The sequence below is a fragment of the Gopherus flavomarginatus genome, chromosome 3, assembly GCF_025201925.1.
Source record: "Gopherus flavomarginatus isolate rGopFla2 chromosome 3, rGopFla2.mat.asm, whole genome shotgun sequence".
Lineage (NCBI taxonomy): Eukaryota > Metazoa > Chordata > Testudines > Testudinidae > Gopherus > Gopherus flavomarginatus.
The window spans coordinates 34,213,712-34,235,334 of record NC_066619.1 but is presented as its reverse complement, the minus strand read 5'-3'; the positions used below and the strand labels follow the sequence as shown (position 1 = coordinate 34,235,334).

Below are 21,623 nucleotides of genomic sequence, written 5' to 3'. Positions count from 1 at the left end.
CCTAAATCAGTTAGGTGTAGCACAACAGTGCCTAAATATGTTTAAAAATCTTGGCCAAAGTCCTTCATTAACAATAGTTTAGCACTTACTGCACTTTTTGTGATCAGAGATGTGAAAAATTTTATCTGAATAATCTTTAATCTGAATTTCCTGTGGAAATTTATGTTCTGATAAAAAAAAAAGTCCAAAAAAGTTTGGACCAGCTTTACTCTCAATACTCCTGTGAGGCAAAATAAAAATAAAAATCAGAGATTAGCTCCATTTTGCAGATACAGAGGGAAATGAAAACAAGGACGATCCCTGTGACACCGCTATAAATTTGGAACCTACTGTATTCAGAATCTGTCCCTAAACAAGTAGCCCACGGTCACTGAGTGTTCAGATCCCTATTAAAAGTGCAGTTCTATTCTGAAAAATGATTGTGTAAAAACAGTGCCTGCTTACTTAATAGATCATTCCCCGTGTGTGTAATCAGAGTTATTTTACTGCCCAAAATAAGTTTTTGCTATTTTTTACTGCTGCTAAACACTACAAAGTCAAAAGTCCCATTGGAGAAAGGGTTTGATTCTGTGATGGTTTTCTCGCAATCAACCAAGGCCTTATCCTGTAAACATTTAAACATGTGCAGTCGCATTGAGTCAACGAGCAAAATTTGCCTCATAAGTCATTTTGCATCTTTCTTAGGAACTAATCATGGAAGGTAGTGAGAACCTTCAAAGAGGTTCTTGAGCACTTTAATTCCCAAGGGCACCAGAGGCAGTACTAACCTCTCAAGAGGTGCTCAACACCTTCCAGGATCAGATCTTTAATTACAAAAGTAACATAACATTTATTGGTGCACTTTACCTTGCATAGTCAATTGCTTTGAAAGTATTAGTCAAGTCTCCTCCTCTTTGAAAGGTCTGTGACATTGCTTTAACAACATCATCTTTTGTTTCGTAGGTATTCAAGTTGAACACTACCCTTGGATCATTACCATACTGAATTAAGCCCACCTAAACATCATCATCACACAAAAAAAAATAGTTTGTCATGCATTCAAATCAATTACACAGAATTAAAATACCAAATTGTCAAACTGATACACAAGATCTACAGAGGATTAAAATTCAAAATGATCTTGACAGACTGGAGATATGGTCTAAAATAAATAGGATGAAATTCAATAAGGACAAATACAAAGTGCTGCACTTGGGAAGGAATAATCAATTTCACAGATACAAAATGGGAAATGACTGCCTAGGAAGGAGTACTGAGGAAAGGTGTCTGGGGGACTACAAACTAAATGTGAGTCAACAATGTAATACTGTTGCAAAATAGCAAACATCACTCTGGGATGTATTAGCGAGAGTGTTGTAAAGCAAAACCCGAGAAGTAATTCTTGCACTCTACTCAGCACTGATAAGGCTTCAACTAGAGTACTGAGTCCAGTTCTAGGCACCACGCTTTGGGAAAGAGGTGGACAAATTGGAGGCAGTCCACAGGAGAGCAACAACAACTAAAGGTCTAGGAAACGTGACCTACAAGGAAAACTTGAAAAAACTTGGGTTGTTTAGTCTGGAGAAGAGAAGACTGAGAGGCAACATGATAACAGACTTCAAATATGTAAAAGGTCATTATAAAGAGGAGGGTGATAAACAGTTCTTCTTAACCACTGAAGAGAGGACAAGAAGTAATGGGCTTAAATTACAGCAAAGGAGATTTAGGTTAGACTTCAGGAAAAACTTCACAGCTATCAGGGTAATTAAGCACTGGAAGAAATTGCCTAGGGAGGTTATGGAATCTCCAGTCGTTAAAAGCATTTAAGAACAGGTTAGACCAAAAAAACCAAACCTGTCAGGGACAGTCTAGAGCAGTGGTTCTCAGACTTGTTTGATCACGCCCTCCCCTTCTTTGTATCTGTAGTTGTTTATGCCCCCACCCCTTGCCACACAGGCCTGGTCTACACTACGCTGTTAAACTGATTTTAACAGCGTTAAATCGATTTAACGCTGCACCCGTCCACACTACACTGCTCTTTATATCGATTTAAAGGGCTCTTTAAATCCATTTCTGTACTCCTACAAAACGAGAGGAGTAACGCTAAAATCGATATTACTATATCGGATTAGGGTTAGTGTGGACGCAAATCGATGTTATTGGCCTCATTATTTTACAGTAGCTACCCACAGTGCACCGCTCCAGAAATCGACGCTAGCCTCGGACCATGGACGCACACCACCGAATTAACGTGCATAGTGTGGACATGCACAATCGACTTTATAATATCTGTTTTATAAAATCGGTTTAAGCTAATTCGAATTTATCCTGTAGTGTAGATGTAGCCACAAGTACATAACTGCCACCCAGCTCTGAAGGCAGAGCAGAGAGCACCCAGCTCTGAGGGCAACTCTGCACCAGCAGCAGCATACAAGTAAGTGTTGCAATGTAAAAAGTGATATTTGTCAATCACTTTTCACAGCAGACTTAGTACCCCATTGCCACTCTTATTTCTGTGCTGCTGCTGTTGCTGCTGCTGCCCTGGGGCTGACAGCTGGAACCCCCGCCCCCACCACCTCCGGGTGAGGGATTGGGAGAGGGGAGAGGAAAGAGAGCCTGAGCACAGGGTGCCTCCCAGTGAGGAATTGGTTGGGGGGTAGGGGGTAGGGGGAAGGAAGGGCCTGAGCCCAGGCAGCCTGCCAGTGAGGATCTGGGGATGGGAAGGGGATGAGAGGGAGAGCATGAGCCTGGGCTGCCTCCCAATGAAGATACTAAGTATCTGTTATATGGCTGAGTAAATACTGCCAAGGTTTTTGAATTTTCTAAACTTGGAGTGATTGAGCTTGCAATCTTAATATTGTGCCAATACTAGTATTTTGCATTTAGTTTTCAGGTTTTAAGGAAATAAAAATTAAAAGAGAGAAAAAATCCTGAGACTATTAGCTTGAGCAACCTTGAAAATGGAATTTTAAAGTTCCTTGCCCCATTAGACTCACAAGTTCCATTCTACACAAGAATGTGTTTTGTACAGCTCAGAACCTTCAAGTGAAGTTCTTAGGTGCATAGTTGTTGGATCAAATTAGATGCACCTCTATTTAAGTTTGCTAGAACACTGTCTAAAAATAGGCAAAGAGTCCTGTGGCACGTTATAGACTAATAGAAGTACTGGAGCATAGGACTCTGCTGCTTTTTACAGATCCAGACTAACATGGTTACTCCTCTGATGTCTAAAAATAGGTGATTAGTTCTTTTGAAAAAATGGGGGGAAATCTTCCTCAAATTTAAAAATATAATTTTTCTCAAAATCACCACTTTCAGAGAGAAACAAGCACGGAAAATTCTGCACCAATGATGTAGATTTTGGAAAGCTATGATCATATGAAAAGTGGGCTTAAAATGGAAAAGATTTTACAACTTTAGCCATACGGAGAGTAATAAAACTCTGGGGGAGGGGGGGATAAAAGATGTGTTCTGCTCTCAATATATGCACATAGCTCATATTTTAATGATTGTTACACATCATTATTAAATGGAGAACAGACCTTTAAGTATACTGGAAATAATCTAGATCTCTAGTTTGACACAAAAACTATGTACTGGAATAAATTCATCCAAATGGAATATTCCCTTTTGAAATGTTAGTTAGCTTTATGACAAAAGCCCTGATCCTGAAAGATGCTGAACTACTGCAAATCCCAGTGATTTTGATAGGCACTGTAGATATTCAGGATCTCTCAGGATCAGACCAGGGGCTAGCTTTATGTTAGCAAACTTAATTTCCTTTAAGTTTGTCACACGTAGCTAATAAAACTCATTGCTACCTTCCTTCTGTTTCAAAAAATGTTTTTTGACTTACCTGAGTTTTCGTGGGGCCTATATCTAAGCCTTGGACAAATTTTGTCAAAAATGCACTCACTGCAGTCCAGGGATAAATGCTGTTTGACTCATCGCACACAACAACAACATCGATGAAGGAGGAGCAGTCTAAAACAGAAAAGATAGTGACTGATAAATGGACATTGAATGCATAAAATTTACTTATAACTCATGAGCCAAATCTAGATGTCCATATCTAGTCTATATGCAAGCAAACTTCCACTGATGTCACAGGAGGTTTGCCTGAATAAGAACAGAATAAAATCCCAGCCTAAGTCTGCTTACATCTGTGTTACACAGATGTAAATGCAACAAAAATCTGTGAAGTTACTACTAATTTTCACCAGTAAGTGAGATTAGAATCAAGCCTTGAGTGTGAACCTCAGGATCAGGCTCTTTTTAAACTGAATTTTAAGAAATTCAAATGTAATCACTTTAGGATTCCATTACATGACATCTCTCTTCATTTCAATGGATTTATTTATTACTGAATCTATTTTACACGCATTGCCTTACTTTGAAGAGCAGGTGAAAAGCTTCTTAAGATCTGGAAACTTGGACTGATTTCAGAACAGACTCCCGTTGCATAGTACTGACTTCCACACTGCTGGGCCCACAAGGGACCACAAGTCTTTAAAAAATAAAATGAGGAAAATATAAAAACAACATGTATCCTGTCATTTCACTCTTTTACATACCTTCATGAAAGTGGCATATTCATATACAGCACAGGAGAGCAGTGGAATAGCTCACTCCCAGGTAGACACAATTTTGACCGAGACTAACCACGAGGTGGCACTGTTACCATGAGTTGTTTCTTACGTGCATGGCCAAAATGTTTTCTGTTGGCTCATGAGGGGTGTGTGTGTGTGTGTGTGTGTGTGTGTGTGTGTGTGTGTGTGTGTGTGTGTGTGTGTGTGTGTACACCATGAATAAAAATAAAGTTTAAAAAATAATGGATTTACTAATTTGAGAATTCTTTGTTCCAAAAAAAAAAATATTTCAAAACTGTGGTTAAGACATTTATAACTTATTTGTTTCTCTGTACTAACTTCAGTCTTGATCATAAGAGGATTTTTGCAAAAATAAGTAGAGAAAGAAAAAGACATGTGAAGACTGCATTTTTTAGAGACCCAAGGTGGGAGAGGTAATATCTTTTATTGGACAGAAGCTGAACATAAGAACAGCCATACTGGGTCAGGCCAAAGGCGCATCTAGCCCAGTATCCTATCTTCCAAGAATGGCCAATGTCTGGTGCCCGAAAGGGAATGAACAGAACAGGTAATCATCAGCTGGTCCAGTAAAAGATATTACCTCACCAGCTTTGTCTCTCTAATATTCCGGGACCAACACGGCTATAACAATACTGCATAAGGTTATATTTTTTGTCATTTAGGGTCTTTAAATTTTTTTTTCTGTTCCTTCCATGCATGGCAAGAGTTTAAAAGTTGAAGCACTAAATTTAAAAAAATGGATTTGAAAAACAAAACTGAATATAAGTTATTAAATATACAAATGGGACTGTATCATGCACAAGAGTGGGGTATTAAACCTATCTTCTCTACCCCCCGGTCTGAATTTGACCAAACTGGAAAGAGAAAATCCATAAAGCTTCTTTTACTTGCGAGTTGTTCCGTGGCCTATGTGATACGAGCTGGTGTCTCAGTCAAGTTCTTAGTGCACAGGCATCCACAACACAAGAACCAATTCAGCAATAGGGTCAAGAGTTGATTAACAAGAAAGACTGAACTCTCCTATAGTTAGTTTTTTCCAGTCAGGCTTAAGGCACATTGGTGGAGGCACAAGGAAGCTTCCAATGTCAATGCTACAAGATCTTTATCAAGCATTCTTAAAACTACAATATCCACCTGCTGAAGTGAAAAAACAGATTGACAGAGCCAGAAGAGTACCTAGAAGCCACCTACTACAGGACAGGCCCAACAAAGAAAACAACAGAAAGCCACTAGCCATCACCTACGGCACCCAACTAAAACCTCTCCAGCGCATCATCAGAGATCTACAACCTATCCTGAAAGATGATCCCTCACTCTCACAGATTTTGGGAGACAGGCCAGTCCTCGCTTACAGACAGCCTCCCAACCTGAAGCAAATACTCACCAGCAACTGCACACCATACAACATAAACATTAACCCAGGAACCTATCCTTGCAACAAAGCCTGATGCCAGCTCTGTCCACATATCTATTCAAGTGACACCATCATAGGACCTAATCACATCAGCCATGCGATCAGGGGCTCGTTCACCTGCACATCTACCAACGTGATATATGCCATCATGTGCCAGCAATGCCCCTCTGCCATGTACATCAGGAATCATAACATTCAAAAACCAGCGGGAGAACACTTCAACCTCTCTAACCACTCAGTGACAGACTTTTGAAGGTGGCAATTTTGCAACAAAAAAACTTCAAAAACAGACTCCAAAGAGAGACTGCTGAACTCGAATTAGTATGCAAATTAGATACAATTAACTCAGGCCTAAACAGAGACTGGGAATGGTTGGGTCATTACACTAATTGAATCTATTTCCCTATGTTAAGTTCTCCTCACACCTTCTATGGGTCATCTTAATTATCACTTCAAAAGTTTTTTTTTTCTCCTGCTGATGATAGCTCATCTCAATTGATTAGACTCTTCCTGTTGGTATGCATACTTCCACCTTTTCATGTTCTCTGTATGTATAAATATCTCCTGTCTGTGTGTTCCATTCTATGCATCCGAAGAAGTGAGCTGTAGCTCATGAAAGCTCATGCTGAAATGCATTTGTTAGTCTCTCAGGTGCCACAAGTACTCCTGTTCTTCTTACTGCTTATATTGTACCTATGCTATTGCTGATCAGAAGACAATACTTTCTAGTACTGACAGTACAGCACCTTTCAGAGCCTTACCTAAATACTTCTACAGAAATGTGAAGCAAGGAAGAGAAGGAATGTTCTACACTTAGATGACAGGTTCTCTCTTCCCCCTGTACTTTGTTAGCTCCTGTCAACAGTTTCCTACTTGCTCCCTCTCTTACACAGTGAATGAATTCAATTATTATTGATAGGCTATTTAAGTTCTTTTATATTTTAACAAACTAAAAGTAAAAAACAGCATTATGTTAAGGCGCATGACAGCTGGATTAATTGCACGTACTGTATGATTAACAAATCTATACCTACAATGCTTTGCTGGAATATTTGGGACCAGTAGATTACAATGCTAGAAACACTGAAATATAAAATTGTTTATATTTTTAAAAGGGCAGCGAGAACAAAATGTGAACTATTTGTGTAGGATAGGTCAGGCTGGCTGCTGCTACTCTAGTATTAATTTTGTTATAGCAGATGTTTCATAGGCAAAGGCAGGTTCAGAGTTTTTTACTACGGCAAATGTAAACGAAAAAGAAAATAAGACATAGGTCTTGAAGCTCCAGTATGCTGGGATCTCCCTCAGTGCACCAGAACAGTAGAATGGCGGACAAAAGGGGCTCTTATGTCACCTTTCCACCCTCACCCCATGATCTTGGGATCAGCCAGAGGATGGCCAAAACTCTTACTCCCAGAACACCTTAAGAACATAAGAACAGCCATACTGGGTCAGACCAATGCTCCATCTAGCCCAGTATCCTGTCTTACGACAGTGGCCAATGCCAAGTGCCCTAGAGGGAATGAACAGAACAGGTATTCATCAAGTGATCCATCTCCTGCTGCCCATTCCCAGCTTCTGGCAAACAGAGACTAGGGACACCATCCCTTCTCATCCCAGCTAATAGCCATTGATGGACCTGTCCTCCATGAACTTACCTAGTTCTTTTTTGAACCCTGTTATACTCTTGGCTTTCATAACATCCTCTGGTATGGAGTTCCACAGGTTGACTGTGTGTTGTTTTAAACCTGCTGCCTATTAATTTCATTTGGTGACCCCTAGTTATTTACTCCTCATAACAAAAGAACACTTCCTCATTTACTTTCTCAACATGAGTTATGATTTTATAGACTTCTGTCATATCCTCCCTCAGTCGTCCCTTTTCCAAGATGAAAAGTCTCAGTCTTATTAATCTTTCCTCATACAGAAGCCGTTCCATACGTTCTACACTGGGGATGCCAGGAAGGTGTGGCATTGAAACAAAGGAGTGCAAACAGGACATGTGTTGGCCAGGTCTGGCTCAAAATGTTTATTGAGGACTACAGGTACAACACACACATTTTTGCAACCCCAGAAACATTTTATTAATGTACAAAACAATTATATTCTAATTAATCTTAAACTTATTTTTCCTTCCTGTTAAATAGTCTACTGTAATCATGCTTGTGATAGCCAGTCAGTGTTAATGAATTCTACATGGATCAGGAAAGCTTTTGAACAGAAAGTGGCTCACGCATATTATATATTTATGTATGTGTGTTTAGATATAATTTAAATTATTCTACATGATATATGTACATTTTTAATTATTAAAGTTCATAATGGCTAATAAATAATGTTGCCTCTTACATCTAGAGGGCAAAAGAATCATTCAGTTTTGGTCACAATTTTCTCATCCTAAAGAATTAGAGAACAGAGCTTTCAGTGCCAATTCACTAAGGTACTTAAGCAAATGCCTAGCTTTTAAGCATAAGTAATCCCATTGATTTCAATGGACTTATTTGTATGTTTGACATTAGGCATATTTTAAGTACTTTGATGAATCAGAGCTTATATTGGCTAAAAGAGGCCAGCGATAATAACGAATTCTTGAACACCAATACAATAACATAAGGAGCAATAGAAAAAATATTAATTCTAAAATGATTCAAGTCAACTGGGACAGCCTGAATAAATGATGAAGGTTTCTTACCTGTAATCAGAGTTCTTCAACATGGCTCTGCATGTTCCCACCTATGGGTACTGCAACGCCTTGTGGTGCCTTACAGTAAAACGTCTTCTAGCAGTGTCAGCTAGAGCGCTCCTGCCCCCCCATGCTGTTCCCCACAGCATCAGGAGGTACTCCTTTATAGAGTCACCTTTCAGTGCATCACGAGGGTGCAGTACCCATAAGTGGGAATATGCATAGCCACTTGAAGAACTCATTCTTACTTTAAACTGGGAAGAAAGTATAGTCAAGTGTCTACTTTATATTTACAGTTTCACTATATTAGGTACTGTACTGGTGTATGATATCTAAATCAAACTGGAGTATATATTGATTCACTGTTGTGATCCATACAATCTATAAACGTGTTGATCATTCATGATTTTGTAAGCTCTACCATTGCTGTTCACAGTATATAAACAGATTGTACATGATGTAGCTATAAGGAATTGTTTTTGCAACATCTGCAGAATACAAAGCTGGCATATGAGAGCTGCATTTGCAGATAATGGAAAATGAAAGCTTTTAAAGGTATTGGAGGGTATAAGTTCATATTTCATTTATCAACAACCAGAGAGATATTTCAGAGGGTCAGAAAAGTGGAGTGGGATATACTTTTCTATATGAATTTTCCATTCCAAAGCAGTTTTAACTGTCTGAAGAGTTCATTTATTAACATTATTTTAAGTGAACATTTAATTCAGCTTTTTCCTCTTTCGTTATTTTTTAAAGAATCCTTATGTTTCAGTGATTAAAAGTAAAAAGACAGTGAAGCAATCTGAAACTGCTAACTCAAAACTTGCCTGAATATTTAACTGAAAATGTGTATTCTGAGCTAGAGAAAAATTCCCAAGCTGCTGAGTGCTTTAGGACAACAACATTTTTTTAAAAGGTGGCCCTGGGATGTTATGGGCTAATCAGCACACAGAAAGAGGCAGCCAAAATTAAAAGAAAAACACTTAATTCTCCAGTAAGATTTGGAGCTTTAGCTCTACTACTTAATCTCAACTAGGTTAGCCTTGACTCCTCTCTTGGGCTCTCCTGTGGCTGTCAGGAAGTAGTCCATGCAGAAGGTGGAGCAGAGCTGCACCACATCAGGGGGAATTGTAGGAGGCACTCTCACTCAAGTTCCCCAGCATGCGTGCTACTACATCCCTTTATGGGGCACAGCTGGTCTTCCTCCACAAGCTGGGTTGGTGAAGGCGAAGCCATGAGGACACACAAAGGGAGCAGATCTTGTATTCACAAAAGCAGATGCTCTACTTTGGAAAAAGTGGATTTTTGTAAAAGGCAAATTAGTAAAGAAAACCTTTTGGATTAATGCAACAACCACCAAGATTGACCTATTGCAAAAGAAACCTAGTTTGCTGTTACTATAATCTACTCATATTTAACATGACTGCTGTCAAAAAAGAGTACAATGAAGAAAAAAGACTCAATGACTATAGCCTGGGCCATCTCCTCTTTCCCGTGCAACCTTAGTTCTGCTCCCTGGGCATGTGCCTTATGATACAGTTTTTAATTGCATGATCATATACTTTGTTTAAAAACACACACACACACACGAACCCTGGATGGATGCACAAAGGAGCAAGTCCTAACTTTTGAGTGCTTTACTTTGCAACATAAATAACATTATTTTAATGTATGTTTTAAATGCAATATAAAATACATATTATTCCATGTTGTAAAATGAAGTATTTTCAGCTCAGATTTAGTTTACAAAAGTGGAACATTCCAGCTGCTCCATTTTCCATCAATGGTCAACAGTAGAAATCATTTTTTTCTACTTACTGAGTACAGCTTTGACACTTACCAAAAATCCTCCAGTTTTTGAGTTTCTTATTAGTGTCAAGCCAAGGTTCATCTGTTCCTTTATCTCAGTAACATTTGGGATACGTGTTAAAGCTAAAAATAAAGAGATTAAAGGATAGCAAAAAACTCCTAAATTCCTATAATATGCTCCTCAGTTACAGAATTCAAAGTTTAAGCTTAAGGAACCCAGAGTTTGGAAGAGGAATTTTTCAAATCCCATAAAAAGCTTCTGGGACAAAACAAAAGAAAGATAATTGGTGTGAGAAATTTGCTAGACAACATTAACTGGCCTTGTCACATATCTAGATTAGCATTTATAACTAGAGTGCCTGCTCTCAAGAGCTACAGGAAATAGGCAAAGCAGCCAAACTCCTCAAGTGGCAGTTTAACTATATACAGTACAAATGTTTTTAGTAGATTGAGTGACTACTCTTATTGTTTGCACTACCTGAGATAGCAGATCTCTCTCAACTGGATCAAGCCCAAATCTTAGATATTTCAGACAGAATATATAGGATGATGGGAAGATTTGTATGAGAAGAGAAATGCTTTATTGCATAGCACTCTAAAATAGAAATGAAAACAAGGATCTGAACATATGGTATTCTTAAACATCTCATTATTACCTTATGTTGCCCTGTCTATTTGCTACAGCTAATTGCTGGCAACCATTTTACACTTAGATTGTAAACTGTTCTGGGTAGGAACAGTCTTTTTATGTGTTTGTTAAGTGCCAGCAAAACGGACCCTGATCAGAACCCCCTAAGCACTGCTGCAATATAAATAATATATACTACTACTGCTACAACTGCTACTAATTCTACAGTTAATATAGAGAGGATGTAAAAGTGTTAGAGAGAAACAGCAGGAAGTAGCATCAGAGTTATATACTGAGCAGGCTCTAGAAGCTAAAGCTGAAGTGGAGACCAGAGCAGTCCTCTAAAAAGCTCTTATTTTTAGTAGGCCTAACAAAAAAACAATACAAGATTACATGGTGAGAAGCAGTAACAACCATATGCCTGGACATGCAGCTAATTTCAGTACTAAAAGAAAAATAAAAAGCTATGTTGGAAGGAGAAGAAAAAGTTATGCCCTCCCTATCTTCTTAATAATACCACTCCATATTTTTCAGATTCTTTTCAAGTCTTACCAAAGAATGCTCAGCAATAAAGAAACTATTTAGAAAACATGGACAATATAGTGTCCTTTTTCACTTAATCAGAGTCAGTAGGTCTGTGCTGACTGCCTAATCCAAGTTTATCAAATAATCTGGCCTGGTACGGAAGTGAGGCAAAATGGGCAATTACATTAAGTCAGCATTAGTTACAACTTACTTTGTAAATTCAGTTTTTTACATGTGGTTTCAAGTGAGTCAACAGGACATGTGTAGATATCTCCCATTCTGTTAGCTGGATACCCACTCCATGGCGAGCCAACAAGCAGCCTAAAAAAACACAAGGGGAAACTGATTAATTCTTTCCCTACACTCTGATGAAGAGCAGTATATTTATTTAAAGATAAACTGAAAATAAATTAGAAAGTCTGAGGCCCCCTAGATAAGTTAGAGAAGAGCTCACAAGATTTAGCCCGTAAAAACCAAAAACACCCACCCAATTATTCCCTTTCCAAGTGTCCCAAAATGGTGCTTTGCTCAGCTGTGACTTCTCAGGGTGCACAGCACAAAGACAATGCAAGTATTATATCAGAGAACCCTGGTGGAGATTGGGGTTAGTGTATGTGAATGAGAGAATCAAGTATTCAGAGGATGTTTTAATCTAATCTATCATGTGGTTATTAGTATTACATTATCATGGAACTGGAACGGACCTAAGAGGTCATCTAGTCCAGTCCTCTGCACTCGTGGCAGGACTAAGTATTGTCTAAACCGCTCCTGACAGGTGCTTGTCTAACCTGCTCTTAAAAATCTCCAATGACGAAGGCTCCACAATCTCCCTAGGCAAATTAGTCCAGCGCTTAACCACCCTGACAGTTAGAAATTTTTTCCTAAAGTCCAACCTAAACCTCCCTTGCTGCAATTTAAGCCCATTGCTTCTTGTCCTATCCACAGAGGTTAAAAAGAACAATTTTTCTTCCTCCTCCTTGTAACAACCTTTTACATACCTGAAAACTGTTATCTTGTCCCCTCTCAGTCTTCTCTTTTCCAAACAAACCCAATTCTTTCAATTTTCCCTCATAGGTCATGTTTTCTAGACCTTTAATAATTTTTGTTACTCTTTTCTGGACTCTCTCCAATTTGTCCACATCCTTCCTGAAACGTGGTGCCCAGAACTGGACACACTACTCCAGATGAGGCCAAATCAGTACAGAGTAGATCGGAATAATTACTTCTCATGCCCTGCTGACAACAATCCTGCTAATACATCCCAGAATGATGTTCGCTTTTTTTGCAATAATGTTACACTGTTAACTCATATTTAGCTTGTGGTCCACTATGAGCCCCAGATTCCTTTCTGCAGTACCCCTTTTTAGGCAGTCATTTCCCATTTTGTGTGCGCGTAACTGATTGTTCCTACCTAAATGGAGTACTTTGCATTTGTTTTTACTGAATGTCATCCTATTTACTTCAGATCATTTCTCCAGTTTGTCCAGATCACTTTGAATTTTAGTCCTATCCTCCAAAGCTCTTGCAGCCCCTCCTAGCTTGGTATCATCCGCAAACATTATAAGTGTACTATGTAAGCCATTATCTAAATCATTGTTATATCACAAAATCAAAGAAACATAGCAAAGGTATCAATCACAAATATATAAACAGTAATTAATTTCTAACAAATATAGATAGACAAATAGTGAATTGGGAAATTATGATCTACAGTTTCCTGACAGTAAAAACCCCCATAAAGACCTGTCAGGTAAAAAGTTCACTGATTTCTTTTAAATTATCCTTTTAACTGATAGGAGACATTATACTCAACGCTTACACAATGCCAGTGTGTTGCCCAAGTCTGAACTTGAACTCTGCTACTATGCCTTGAAAACACTGAGTCAGGAAGGAAATACTGTAGGTGGTGTTGTGTCTGTTTCACCCTAGACAAGAATTTTAAAGATGCACAGTTTCTAGTTAGGTTGCCAAAAATCTTCTAGTGATTCACTCTCCTCTAATTCTACACTCCGAGCAACTGCCACATACTCCCTTTCCAGAGTCCACACCACTCTGAGCACCTTCCATTTGGGGAATGCAGAACAGTTTTCAAACATTAGCCAGTTAATCCCAGATACCTGGGGACACTGGCTTTTAATACAGACATTTCAACTTTCACTTACCATAGAAAGGCAGCAGCGATGTAACAGTACGACAGGAAGTGAAAGAGAATTCCATATACCATAGAAAATGCAGGAGAAATGTGGATAAGCAGAACAATTTTCATAGGTATGAACAGTGGTATCTCAAACATTGGATTGTGAAATCACTTAATTAATGATTAGAAAAGGAAAGACCTCTTGCTTATATACTCTAATATCCATTAATGACCTCTGATTACACTGTTCTGCAATTTTTGAGAAGTCGTCTGCTTCAGAGATAAAATGTGATATTTATTATGTATTTTGATGTGCTGAATTCAAATATGACAATTAAAACAACTGATTGGCTACTGTTTCTAAGATATTTAAGTTTTTACATTTTATGTCTATGTATATTGTGTAGATAGTAGAGTTTTAATCATAAATTGTAAACCTAGGTCTTTTCATGTGTTTATGGTTGCTTTACATAATATTTCACCTGTCCTGTTTATGTAACACATTAAAAATCAGCAAAAGGGTTATATAAATAAAATTTATTATGAAACAAAAGGCAAAAAACTATTATGTACATAGTTTAGTCCTATTCAGTGTCTACTCGGCACTTTTTGGCTTGTCTCTTGTATTCATTAAATGGAGCATCTCTTGTCACTGTCCAGCAATAGTCTGCAAGCATTGATGGGCTCCATTTGCCCTGAAAGCCTGCCAGGAGATTCCACTGGTGTAGTCTGGAGCCCAACAGCTCTGCCTTACTCTTGGGTAGTTCCAAATCCCTGACAAGGTCATTCAGTTCACCTTGTGTTATGAGGTGTGCTTCAGAGGAGGAGGATGGGAAATTATGATCTACAGTTTCCTGACAGTAAAAACCCCCATAAAGACCTGTCAGGTAAAAAGTTCACTGATTTCTTTTAAATTATCCTTTTAACTGATAGGAGACACTATACTCAACGCTTACACAATGCCAGTGTGTTGCCCAAGTCTGAACTTGAACTCTGCTATGCCTTGAAAACATGCTCCAAAACGTCTGTTAGTCTATAAGGTGTCTATAAGGTGCTAAAGGATTCTTTGCTGCTCTTGAAAACACTGAGTCAGGAAGGAAATACTGTAGGTGGTGTTGTATCTGTTTCACCCCAGACAAGAATTTTAAGATGCACAGTTTCTAGTTAAGTTGCCAAAAATCTTCTAGTGATTCACTCTCCTCTAATTCTACACTCCTAGGTCTCCTGGGTCCTGTGACATTGATGGTTCAGGACCAGAAGTTTCATCCTCTTCCTCTTCTGACTCAAGTGAGAATGATTCTGGTGCATCAGGAACCGGCAGTCCTTCTCTGTGGGGTACTGGGCGTATAACTGATGGAATGTTTGGATAATGCACAGTCCACTTTTTCTTCTTTGACACACCTTTCCCAATTGGAGACACCATGCAGAAGTAACAATTGCTGGTATGATCTCTTGGCTCTCTCCAAATCATTGGCACTGCAAAAGGCATAGATTTCCCTTTCCTGTTCAACCACTGGCGAAGATTTGTTGCACGAGCGTTGCAGCATATGTGTGGGGCCCACCTCTTGTCCTGATCTCCAATTTTGCAGCCAAAATAAAGGTGATAGGCTTTCTTAACCATAGTGGTTAGACTGCGCTTTTGGGATGGAAAAGTCACTTCACCACAAACATAGCAGAAGTTATCTGCACTGTTCACACAAGTAAGAAGCATCTCTGCTCACTTTGGCTAAACAGAAACGTGTCCCTTTGCAAAATCAAGCACTGACAAATAAGAGAGCACCACACTGTATGATTTCTAGAGCTGATATAGGGCAATTTGTTCAGCAGAGTGATGTAAGCTTCATTATGATTGCATCATCCATGACTTCTAGGAATAACATGATGCAATTCAGATCATGTATGACGCAATACTAGCTTCAGATTGCATCATTCACTGTTTTGCCTAAAAAGCAAGTACTGTCCAAACCCAGTCATAGATTTATTCATAGATCCAGTCAAAGACGTATTTTAGTCATTTCTGGTTTAAATAGAGATCCCTTCCCTTTATAACTCACTTATCCTTCGCCATTCCCAAGTCAAGGGTCATATATACTGATCCAATAGCATATCTTGAAAACTAGAGCCAATCAACAATTTTAAGCATCATTTTCGTTCTCAGTGATCCAGAATTAGTAAAGTTGGACTACACATATTTCAGAAGCATTTTGGCCGTAGAGCAGTGTTATAGAATATTAACCAGTCAATAATTTGTGTTTATATGAAAGGGTAATAAAAAGCAAAGATATGATAGGAAAGGGTTCCTGTTGAGAAAGTTTTATAGAGTTTAATAGAAAATGATAACCTTTCAATAGTAGAAATCTAAAAGGAATTGTATCCCCCCACCTCCTATAGAATTCTATCGGATAGTCAAAACAAAGTAAAAACAAAAATTATAGCAATGATATTTTCTATTATGTATTTTCAAAGCAATTTCTATGTAACTTTACTACATTTCCATGGGACCCACACAACTTAATTGCTATTCAAAACTATAGAAATTCAATAAAATGGGTTTGATAAAAAATATTACATATCTTAACACACAAAGGATATTTCAGGTTTATTCAGATAAAATATTTCCATAAACCCCTTAGAATGTATTTCATTTCAACTAAACACAACAGTATGAAGAACAAATAACAATACTTCATTTTAGCAGCACAAGTCAGTCAGCAAAAATATAACAAAACTTTAGAACGTACCTAACCTTTTTCCCTGTGTAGTATTTTAAAAATAAATGCCTGCATCTCAATTATCTTGCTGAAAACAGTGATTATGCAACAAAAGAAAGAAACAGAGTGAATTTAGCCACCCCCAAAACATCTGATATACTTTGTTTTGTAAGCAAACAGGATTTTATGTCCTTGCAGCAATTCCAAACCTATCATATGGTGTTATAAATATCTCTCTATAAAATATGATAATGCCAGATTCTCTGTATAGTCCACAGAAATGGATATTGGATTATTGACAAAGGTCTACTGAAACATGAAGAAAATCAGCTTTATGACTCTAGTACAAAACCAATAACCAGGCTGTCCAATAAAGCCTATAATTGGGATATTCACTAGTTTCCTCTGAAAAGGTTACTGTGCTTTTTGTTATTCTCTACTATCCACTAAGTACATGCAGAGATGGAAGGGTTTTGTGTGCGCATGCAGAAAATTGTGCAATTATCTCATATTTTATTTAAGGCAAATCAGAAGATAATAAGATAAAATAAAATGCAATTAAATTTATTTCAAATCCAATCCTGCTCCCATTTTAATCAATGACAAAATTCCTGCTAGAGGCAAGATTGGACCCAAAAACCAGTATCTTCACAAAAAGGGGACTGTGTTTACAATATAATTGTTGTTTTGTATTTAAAGAGAACCTAAAATACAAGGAAGTTCTAATATACATCAATTAAACTTCGCTCTTTCCCTCTTGTGTGTTTGACAATCAGCTTCCCCACTCTATGTGTGGGCCTCTCTACAGCAAAATAAGAGAAAAATATTTACAACAGAAAAATGTCATTGTAAAACCAAACCAAAACAAAATTGAGTAGTATCTGAAACTAAATTTCTCTTTTGGAACTGACTAGGTTTCAAGTTGATGCTCTCATTTAAATATTTTAAAACACCACTCTGCATATAATCTGTGAATATTTCACTCTCTATGAATATGTATATCATATATAACTATTTGTATGCTTTTTTCTAAGTTTGTCAAAATACGTTTAAGCATCCACAAGAGAAACTACTTATTAAAACAAGAAGGTCATCCTTAGTAGATTTTGGAAATACTTATCATAAGAGTAATATATGGCGTATGTGACAAATATAATGTCTGGACTGTGCTGGAGTCATCCTGTAATGATGGGTTATGTCTAAGTCACATATTTGCAGTATCTTTTATTCTCATAGAAACTAACTGTGAAAATATGAAACAAGCAAAAGAAAACAATTATGTAAAGATTTCACCACTCAGGTAGCTGAACCGCAGTTATTTTAATGCCTACATTTGTAGATTAATAAAGTGAGTGTTTCCTTATCTGTGAGTTGCCAGCAGTTCCCTGGGGTGGAAGGGTTTCTACCCTGTACCCGTTCCCTGTCTCTGCTCTTCCATGAAAGCTAATTTTCACAATTATTTGCTCCTTAAGATATATCTACACAGCCAGTGGCAGCTCATGGCAGTGAGCCTCGGAGCCCAGGTCAGCAGACTCATGCTACCGCTCTAAAATTAGAAGTGTAGACAGTGCTTTTCAGTTGCAACTCAGGCTGGACCTTGGGATCTGAAACCTAGGGAGGCCGCCCCATCCCTAAGCTTCAAAGCCTCGACATCTACACAGATATTTTTAGTGCTGCAGCGTGAGCCCCATGAGCCTGAGTCTGCCGACCTGGCCTTGGAGGCTCACTGTTGTGGACTATGTAAATGTATCCTTGGGATATGTCTATACTCCAATTAGACACCTGCAGCTGACCAGTGCCAGCTGACTTGGGCTCTTGGGGCTTGGATTAAGACACTTTTAATTAAGGTCCTTCCTCACAGGGTCCTAGACCCTGTGTTCCAGCCTAAGCTTCTATACTGCAGTCCCTTAGCCCATCCCTGGGTGTTTAACTGCAGAGTAAATATACACTTAGGGCCAGCAGCTCTGCATAAACCACTGCACTAAATTTCCACCTCCTCTGAAGAACTTTGGCCATACCTATACCAGGAAAATAATTCATGTTAGAAAGTAAAATAGCTTGTTAATTTATTATAAACTAACAATGTTAAACATGACTCAGCACCTAGTATAGACAGGGACAAGCTTTGTTTAAGAGAATGTCAGTTGGTCATTGCTAACCCCAGGGTTTCCGTGACAGGTTCACCATTTTCTATAATATCAACCATCAGAAAACTAAAAGCAATGAAGCCACAATGGCTGCTCAAGTATTTATCCCCAGGGTACTTGGCAGGCAAGGCTAGCTCGTGCAGCCACCTGCGGTGCCGTGACTTCACTGCCATTGTTACTCAAGTTAGCTTTGATCTAGCTAGATCTATGCTAACTCAGGTATGTCTACATTTGCTTCTCGATCTGCATTCATCATCATGTACCTATTGCACCTCTGGCATTTAAGGCAGTGACGAAGCTCCCCCACTCCTGTCCGTTTCTGGCAAGTCTTTCAATAGTTTCCCAGCTGTGCCCCAGGTTTTTCAGCTCGGCTTCCACAGCCCTTCACCATGTTGTTTTTGGGTGGCCTCATTTTCATTTGCCTTCAGGTGTCCATCTTATTGCTACTCTGGTGATGGAATCAGTTTCCATCTGAAGCAAATGCCCAATCCATCTCCAGCATCTCCTAGCAATGATGGAGCTCAGATCCTCTTGGCTGCACTGGGTCAATAGATCTTGGTTTGAGATTGTTCTGGGCCAAAAGATATGGAGGATTTTTCTGAGGCAGGCTGTATGGAATGAAGACAGTCTGGACATGTCATACTTTCTCATTCTCCAGCATTCAACACTATAAAGTAGCATTGAAAGTATGCAGCTCTAAAAAATTTTGAGTTTGGTTTTGGTGTATCTTGATAATTTTCCAGACTGTAATTAAGCTCCTGAAGGTGTTCCTGGCTTTACTGATTTTGTTCTGGATGTTCTGGCTTGTTCCACCATCTGTAATGGTAATGGTGATTAAAAGTCATGATATCTGTCTTATTATGGCTGATTTTCTGTCCAATTTGTTGGCTGAATGCATGGAGTCAAGTTGTTTTTGCTTGACTATGGTATTGGTATGTGATAGGAGAGTACCATCATCTGCAAAGTCCAGGTCTTCAAGGGATGAGAAGAGTGTCCATTTAATGCCTCTTGGTATGTCTTCTGTTGTACACTGCATTACCCACTTCATGGCAATGTTGAAGAGGATTGCAGACATGACTCACCCCTGACGTACTCCTGTTTAGACATCAAAACTGAGCTCACTGTGATCAACACTGCATGTAAAGTTGAAATAGACATTGATTATACAGAAAGGAATTCCATTGCCTACAGAATGCACATATGTGAATGCTATCAAATCCTTCTCAAAGTCTATGAAATTTATGTAGAGTTGTCATTGCCATTCTAAGCACTGTTCTATTATGTTTCGTAGAATGAAGATCTGTTCCGTGGAGCCACGCTATTTCAGCAAACCAGCTTGCTCTTTTCTGAGAATGCTATCAAGTTACCCTTGCCAGGAGCTTTCCCATTTTTAAGGCTTTGATGGCTTGAATGATTTCTTCCTTAGTTGGGGTGTCTGTGTTGATATCAAGATCTTCTTCTGCCTCCTGGATGTTTGATTCCTCTTTAGGTGGCCCACTGTTCAGCAATTCTTTGAAATACTCTGTCCAGTGCATTTCTTGTTCTTTTTCATTTGTTAGGAGATGTCCTTGTCTGAGAGTGTTTGTTGGTGTCTGCCATTTACCACTTGTAAGCTGTGTCACTTTGTAGATGGTTCCTTGTACACCACGGGCAGCTGCACCTCTGCTTGTGTTGCCAGATTATTAATATAATGCTGTTTGTCTGCTCTCACAAGGCATTTGACCTCCTGGTGTGCCTTGCTATACTGTTAACTGTATTTGTCCTTTAGCTTCTGGGATTTTGTGTCTAAAACTTTGTTCTTCAGGGCTCGTCGGGTTTCTATGGTGTTCCATGTGTAATCCACTCCTTCCGTCTCTTCTGCTTGTAGCCTAGATAGGCTTCACTGTTCTGTTTATAAATTTCTGTTACTTTATCCCACTTCTTGTTATCTCCTCATCTGCATTCCCCTCCTCTTCATCACAGTCTGCAAGTGCTTGAAGCCTGTTCTTTAACTGCAGAATGAAGGCTTTCTGTATTTCGGGGTACTTTAGATTGACAATGTCATAACATCTATGTCCCTTGTTTGGTGGACCCATAATTCTCAGTTTTAGCTTGATGGAGACTGTCAGAAGGTGGTGGTCACTGTCAACATCTGCATCCCTTCTTTCTTTCACATCTGTCAGCAAGCGTCGGCATTTGCCATTGATCATGATACCGTCAATCTGGTTCTTATCTCTGCCATTTGGAGAACACAGTGTCAACTTATGAATTTCATGATGTTGAAATTGGGTTCCACCAATGACTCAGTCATTCATATTACAGAAATCAACAAACTTCTCTCCATTTTCATTCATGGTGCCATACACATAACTTCCTATTGCTCTGTTGTTTGGGTGGTGAAGCATTGGATTGGGTTACCTAGGGAGGAGGTGGAATCTCCATCCTTAGAGGTTTTTAAGGCCCGGCTTGACAGAGCCTGGCTGAGATGATTTAGTTGGTGTTGGTCCTGCTTTGAGCAGAGGATTGGACTAGATGACCTCCTGAGGTCATGATTCTATGAAAAGCCACATGCCTATCTACCTATTTTCCTTTCCCCTCTTTGCATCTCTCCTGCCCAGCAAATGCCACCCTCCCTCTCCTGTCTCCCAAACTCTGTTCACCAGCTCAAAATGGTAGCCAGCAGCCTGATACAACCACAGCCTTATACTAGCCACTCTCCTGCATTAGATTTGAATAATGAAAACATTCAATTGTGCAAAATACAACTGTTTATTGAGACAGTGTCTACAGGAAAAAGAGTCTAGCCAGTATTCTCAGCTTACATGAGACAGACCTGGACTTTGCATGCCTGTAAAGGTAGAAAGGCTCTCTGCTGAGGTATAAATCCCCAGTTACAACCATTCTTATAGGAGAAGAGATTTGCCTTAGGAATAACAAAGTCCTTAAAAGGCTTTTCACAGGCTTACATAGAAGAAAAATGCCTCAGACAATCAGTACAGAA

General features: G+C 38.9%; 1 protein-coding gene across 2 annotated transcripts in view; it reads right to left on the bottom strand.

The window, feature by feature from the left end:
• ITGA2 (integrin subunit alpha 2) overlaps positions 1-21,623 on the bottom strand; it is a 100,640-nt gene that overhangs the window by 35,919 nt on the left and 43,098 nt on the right. For both annotated transcript variants that reach the window (XM_050946870.1, XM_050946871.1), the window contains exons 3-7: positions 11,860-11,969; positions 10,527-10,618; positions 4,372-4,486; positions 3,836-3,963; positions 847-995 (exon numbers count right to left, since the gene is read on the bottom strand). In XM_050946870.1, the coding sequence (XP_050802827.1) occupies positions 847-995; positions 3,836-3,963; positions 4,372-4,486; positions 10,527-10,618; positions 11,860-11,969 (594 nt within the window). The remainder of the gene's footprint in view (positions 1-846; positions 996-3,835; positions 3,964-4,371; positions 4,487-10,526; positions 10,619-11,859; positions 11,970-21,623) is intronic.